Source organism: Cupressus sempervirens, chromosome 3, assembly GCF_028749045.1.
Source record: "Cupressus sempervirens isolate cs-2001-9-10 chromosome 3, ASM2874904v1, whole genome shotgun sequence".
Classification (NCBI taxonomy): Eukaryota; Viridiplantae; Streptophyta; class Pinopsida; order Cupressales; family Cupressaceae; genus Cupressus; species Cupressus sempervirens.
Window position 1 is genome coordinate 733737489 of NC_143120.1, and position 7206 is coordinate 733744694.

The following is a 7206-nucleotide window of genomic DNA, read 5'->3' on the forward strand; positions in this document are numbered from 1 at the left end:
TCCACCAACTCCCTATCTTAAGAGATCATAATGTGGATGAACATAATTATTTGGCATAGGAATATTTCTCTCTTCTTATTACGATCATCTTGAGATGGTAGATTGACAGTGCAAATGGCGCGTGAAACAAGCTACAAGCAGTTCCCTGGAGGATATCCGTCAAGTGCTCGAATTTACTCTGCCTCTCCCTCCACCAACTCCCTATCTTGAGAGAGAGATCATAATGTGGATGAACATAATTATTTGGCATAGGAATCTTTCTCTCTTCTTATTACGATCATCTTGAGATGGTAGATTGACGGTGCAGAGGGCGCATGAAACAAGCTACAAGTAGTTCCCTAGAGGATATCCGTCAGGTGGTCGAATTTACTCTGCCTCTCCCTCCACCAACTCCCTATCTTAAGATATCTTAATGTGGATGAGAAATAGACCCCTATGTACTATAATGTGTTCCTAATGTCATCATGATCCTTATGAAAACATAGATTTATATATTATACATGTACCTACTTAATTTGATATAATAATGTTATGATACTAAATCTTTTCCCCACTTATAGTTTAGGGTTTCATATACAAACTCTTCCACATCAATACTAACTCAAGGGTACTAACTAACCTAGACTCTATTCAAGATTCTTGATCTTAGAAATGAGGTATCTAACAAGAATAATGACTTTTCAACTTGAAAACATCTATTCATTTGTGACTTGAAGGCTTACAAAAACCCTTGCATTTCTAAGCTCTCCAAGGGAACATAGACTTCTTACATTACCCATGACTGATCACAACTCAAGGATAAACTTCCCACTGACTCCTATAATGAAAGCTTAACATCTCATGGACAAATCCCCAAGCATTTCTAATGGATTGATACTCATTGAAACATAAAGAGTCTTGTTTAGTAACAACTTCCATTAACTGATATTCCATCACACTTTTTTATCAGAGATGACAAGTCTAGGAATAAGGCACAGTTTTATATCCAAGTTCAAAAAACCCTTCAAATATTTTCTATTGTCTTATCAACTATTCTATTTGATAGACCTTACCGATCTACAACACCACCCCAAACATGACTTCAATTGGTTTGCAAAATCTTTTGTGGAGAGTTAGGGCATAATGAACAAAACATCATCATTTGCTACTGTCTGATCAACATTCACAATAACATAGATTAAAATGTTACACCTACCTTGGGACAAGCTCGAAAGGGGATGCATAGATCAATCACAATCTACACTGCTACCTTTCATCCCTTGCAACCCCTATGTGCATTTGTACACCATATGGATATTCAACATTTGCAGTCACAGTTGTGGAACTATCTGGACTTTACCTTATATGTAATGATTAGTACTTTAGTACTCTGCTGATTGACGGGGTCCCGTATTGTGTACTCGAGCCTGTATGCTCATGTAACTTGCCTTGCAATTGGGGTTTCTTTCTAGAATAGTGCTATGACCCACATCTTTTGCAAACTAAAATTGAATAACTGTAGAAGTCCAAGGCATATTTGAACCCAATTTTTGGCATCTGAACTTCTGTCACGTTCACTTTGAAAGTTCTACAAACTGTACCAAAGTTTACTTCAATGCATCACTGATCATTTTCATCATGTTTCCTCCTCATAATATAGTTGCAGATTATGCTCACTATAACCATTGCCATATAAAGAAAGTCGCAGTTCTTTCTTTCTTTAGACACTGAAAGGGAGAGTCGTATCTCCTTTTATAATGGTCTTCTTCCTTCTTGAGTTTCTACCATAAATTATTTCCTTCAGGCCCCGTTTGGTTACGGGAATACCGGGCGCGGAATAGGGTTTTCAGCGCAAAAATCGGGTTATGGAAGAAAACGGTGGCGTTTGGTTCATCAAATGCATAACCCGGTTTCGGGTTTCGTCTGCCAATTTCGCTCAAAAATTGGAAGAAATTTCTTCCAAGAAATAGGTGGAAGTTGAAATGAAAACCAGGTTTTGGGTTTTTATGAATGCGTTTGAATAAATCGTCGGGTCCGCCAAATCCGCCTTAGGTTTTTGGAAGAACAAATTGGGTTGTTTGGAAGACGACGGTTGTATTGTTTTCGTGCTCTGTTGTGCGAAGACGAGGGTTTTTGGTTTGTTGCATTTGTTGGGCTTGTGGGTTTTCTGTGGCTGTGGTTTCCTGTGGCCGTGGCATTTTCTGCGATTTCTCTTCTCCACTTTGAACAGCGGCGGCGGTAAACGGTTCTCCTCTCACACCCACCTTTGCATACTGGATTTTTTTAAGTTTTTTTGGTTCATTCAAACGTAACTGTTTGTTTCAAATCTGTTTTTAAAATAGTCAATATATGTGGTAACTGTTTGTTTCAAATCTGTTTTTAAAATAGTCAATATGTGCTCACTAATAAATTCGAGTATAGTGCTGTGAGAGATCAATACCAGTGAAATGAAAAATTAAACTTTGTAACAGTTTTTGCGTGTTTGTTTTAAATCTGTTTAGCAAAATAGTCAATATGTGCTCACTAATAAATTCCACTATAGTGCTATGAGAGATCAATACCAGTGAAATGAACAACCAAACTTTGTAACAATTTCTTGCCAGTAATGAGTTCTAGTATGTTGTTGTGAGAGATGAATGAAATACCATTAAATAGAGCCAAGTCATAAACTTGTGCTCACTAATAAATTCCAGTATAGTGTTGTGAGAGATCAATACCAGTGAAATGAATAACTAAACTTTCTAACTGTTTCTTGCCAGTAATGAGTTCTAGTATACTGCTGTGAGAGATGAATGCAATACCATTAAATAGAGTCAGGTCATAAACTATGTATGAATCAACTATGTATAGATCAATGTCAATCATGGCTTTTATCTATACATAATCAATATGTGCTCAATATGTGCTTAATAATGAATTCTAGTGTGTGCTCATGTGATTACCTGTATATATCATAGTGCCAATCAAGCAAAACATGGAAATCATGGCTTTTATCTATACATAGTTGACCTATACGTAGTTTATCATGGTTCAAATCTGTTTAGCAAAACAGTCCAATATATGCTGTAACAGTTTGTTTAGAATCTGTTTGACAAAATAGTCAATATATGCTCACTAATGACTTTCAGTATGGTGTTGTGAGAGATCAATACCAGTGAAATGAACAACTATACTTTGTAACAGTTTCTTGCCAGTAATGAGTTCTAGTGTACTGCTGTGAGAGATGAATGCAATACCATTAAATAGAGCCAAATCATAAACTATGTATAGATCAATGGCAATTATGGCTTTTATCTATACATAATCAATATGTGCTCAATATGTGCTCAATAATGAATTCCAGTATGTGATCATGTGATTACCTGTATATATTATAGTGCCAATCATAATAGCAAAACATGGCAATCATGCTTTTATCTATACATAGTTGACCTATACATAGTTTATCATGGTTCAAATTTGTTTAGCAAAATAGTCCAATGAGTTCCAGTATAGTGATGTGAGAGATCAATGCAATACCATTAATCAAAGTGAATCATGCCAATGAAATGAACAACTAAACTATGGATATATCAAGTATGTATTGATCCATGCAAAATCATTCAGCATACTTATGAGGTCATAAACTATGTATAGATAAAAGCCATGATTTCAAACTATGTATAGATCAATGCAGAAAGAAACTCTATTCCTATTGCCAACTATGCTACTTTTCATCTTCTAAAAGACGAGCCTCAGTTTCAGCGGACCCGACGATTTATTAAAACACATTCATAAAAGCCCAAATTCAAGTTATAGTTTGTACATGTGTATGTGTACATACATACATGTGTGTGTATGCACGTACACACATACATACTTGTGTGTGTACGTACATGCATGCATACATACATGTGTGTGTACGTACATGCATGCATACATACATGTGTGTGTCTACGTACATGCATGCATACATGTGTGTGTGTGTGTACGTACATACATGCATACATACATACATACATTCATGTGTGTGTATGTACATACACACATACATACATGTGTGTGTATGTACGTGCATGCATACATACATGTGTGTGTGTGTACGTACATACATGCATACATACATGTGTGTGCACATACATATATACATACATGTGTGTATACATATAGACAAATGGAATCAATATTATGCTTTCATTGGTATAGATAGATTACATGGAGTATAATGACACATTGTAATTTGTTCTTTATGGGCTTATGATACTCGGTAGTTGGTACTCCTTGTTGTATTTCAATAAATAATTGACTTCTTAATGCAATGAGGCTAGCAAATAATCATGTTGTATCTCGATAGGTGATAGTTGATATTTCATAACTGATAGTGTTTAAATTGTCCACATTTCAGGTCACTAATGGATCCGATGGAGAGTATAGAGGTCCAAGGAAGCATAGTTAGGAAGACCACATACACCCGCATTCTCACAATTCTTTTTGCTTTTGTTGGCATAGCCAAAGTATTGGTAGCCCGAGAAGGTAGTCAAATGGGTAAACGAATAAGAAAAGGAAATTTCTTTTGTAGAGACATTATTCGTTCGAATGAGGTGGATTGTCATGATCAGATTCAGATGAGTAGGGCAGCCTTCTTTTCTCTAGCTCGTATTCTGAGGCTGAAGGGAAGCTTGAGAGATACGATCCACTTGAAGTTAGAGGAACAACTAGTGATGTTCCTCCACACCCTTGGGCACAATCTAAGGAACCGCAAGATTGCCCATAACTTTGGGCACTCAGGAGAGACAGTCAGTCGGTACTTCCACAAGGTTTTGATGGCTATCTTAGCCCTTCACAGAGATTACTTCATACCACCTAGTCCAGGCACTCCTCCTGAAATTAGTGGGAAGGATCGTTTTGAACCATTCTTCAAGGTAAATCACACATTATTACAAGTTTATTGTCTAGAATGTTGTCCTTATCTTATTATTACTTGAGCATACATTTGATCAGTGTATCATATCCCACAGGATTGCATTGGAGCCATCGACGGTACCCATATTCCAGTGCGAGTTGATGTCGACATACAGGGTAAATATCGTGATAGAAAAGGGAACCTATCGCAAAATGTTATGGGTGTCTGCTCCTTTGATTGTAAGTTTCAGTATTGCCTTGCTGGTTGGGAAGGCTCTGCTGCAGATAGCCGTGTTCTAGCCTCAGCTCTATCCAGATCAGATCCACTTGTAGTTCCCCCTGGTAAGCCAAATCACATTTTAATATACTCAAGGTTATGCTAAATGGTTCAAGTATTGACAATATACTTTCTTTATATAGGAAAATATTATCTCGTGGATGCTGGATATCCAAATGCACCTGGATTTCTCGCTCCTTATCGGTGTACACGCTACCACTTGAAAGAGTGGTCAAGAGAAAACCCAATAAACTCTGCACATGAGTTGTTCAACCAACGACACTCCTCTCTTAGAAATGCAGTAGAACGTACATTTGGTATTCTGAAGCAGCGTTTTCCAATCTTAAGACATGCAACGTCTTATGATATCATGACACAATCCTATATTGTTTTAGCATGTTGCATACTTCACAATTTCATTATGATAGAGGATGGCCTTCCATCGGAAGAAGCTATTGAAGAGGAAGATGATCGTGATGGGATAGAGGTGCCACTACTTGAGACATATGGGTTGTCTCAGGAGGATAGAAATGAGTGGGCCCAATTTCGAGAAGATATAGCAAATAGGATGTGGGAAGATTATAGATCTCGAGAATAAATGATTTATTAGAAGGCAATGTGCTTTATATGATTAAATTGATGTATGCATATACAATGATGGTGTTTGATTTCGTTATTCTGATATCAGTCTTTGCTACATTCTAATTAAATAAAAAGAACATTAACTTTCAATTTCACACCTACATTATGTACAAAAATTGTTGATCATATCTGCAATACACAATTCAACTTGAAATATAGATTACATTGATTTAAATGCAAGAAAGCACAATTATTATACATCTTTGCATTGAGAAAGTACAATAACATGCTTCATAATGGGGCTCATGACTATTTACTTGCCATTGATATCACCATTTTGTCTTAATGGTAGTTTTTTTGATGTTGATGTGTTATCATCAATTATTGCTTAAAATGTGTATCATCTTCAGTTAAATTCTTTCAAGTTTATTAAATGTTAGCCTCATTGCATTAGGATGTATTAAAAAATGATATTTAAAGTTTATCATCTTCAATTTTAAATGAAATACAACAAGGAGTACCAAATGATGAAGATCATAAGCCCACTAGTAAGAAGAGAACAACGAATTCGTTGAAAATCCTATTTTTCTGATGTTACTGCTTGCTGCATTCCATTTAAATTTAAAGAGCAATAACTTTCAATTTCAGTCGTATGATTACTTTAAATCGTAATATGTTTACCTATTCAATATGTTAGCCTTGTTCCATTATGACGTATTACAAATTGATAGTTAAAGATTTTCTATTTCAAATTTAAATGAAATACAGGGAGGAGTACACAATGGCATATACCGAGCTCATGATGAGCATGGACGGATCTGATCATGTGAAACATATGTGTTCTCCCATTACTTTGAGTGATATAGATGGATCCCTCGCTGTGAGCAACAAATCTTCTTCTTCAAAGAAGAAAATGTGGACAAAATCGATGGAACGCAAGTTTTTAGACTTGCTCCTTGAACAAGTCCATCTCAGACGGAAAGGTGAAGGTGGGTTTAAAAAAGAGGAATGGACTGCGATAGAGAGGACATTCAATGCAGCGATGAACTCGAATCTGTCACGAGATCATTTTAAGAATAAGCTAAAAACATGGAAAGTAGGATATAAAGTAATGAAGGACTTGAAAAATACAAGTGGGTTAGCTTGGAATGAAGAAACTCAAACTGTGGATGCTGAGGATTCAGTGTGGGATGACCTTTTGAAGGTAGGATCATCTTTGTACTCTTTTCATTGAAGAAATTTTTCCTTCTTATTTTAATAATGAAAAACTTACAACCTAATCCATCTATTAATGCTTATATGTAGAGGAGAGAATTCAAAAATGCAAAAATGTATAAGAGGTCACCTTTCCAATATTTCAATGAGTTGGCTGTAATTGTTGGTAATGACATTGCTGAAGGGTTCGCATCTACAACACCCCTTGATGCTGAAGAAGGGCACCCTATGAACGATGCATTTAATGTGCTTGATGAGGATGATACCAATTG

At 36.2% G+C, this 7206-nt stretch overlaps 1 protein-coding gene across 1 annotated transcript; it reads left to right on the forward strand.

Annotated features, from left to right (window-relative positions):
- The first annotated feature begins 4679 nt into the window (after positions 1 to 4679).
- On the forward strand, positions 4680 to 5357 carry LOC149568864 (uncharacterized). Its single transcript, XM_089816786.1, has 2 exons — positions 4680 to 4880; positions 4977 to 5357. Exons 1-2 carry the CDS (start codon positions 4680 to 4682, stop codon positions 5241 to 5243), a joined length of 468 nt encoding a protein of 155 aa, XP_089672912.1. The 3' UTR covers positions 5244 to 5357.
- Positions 5358 to 7206: the final 1849 nt, after the last annotated feature.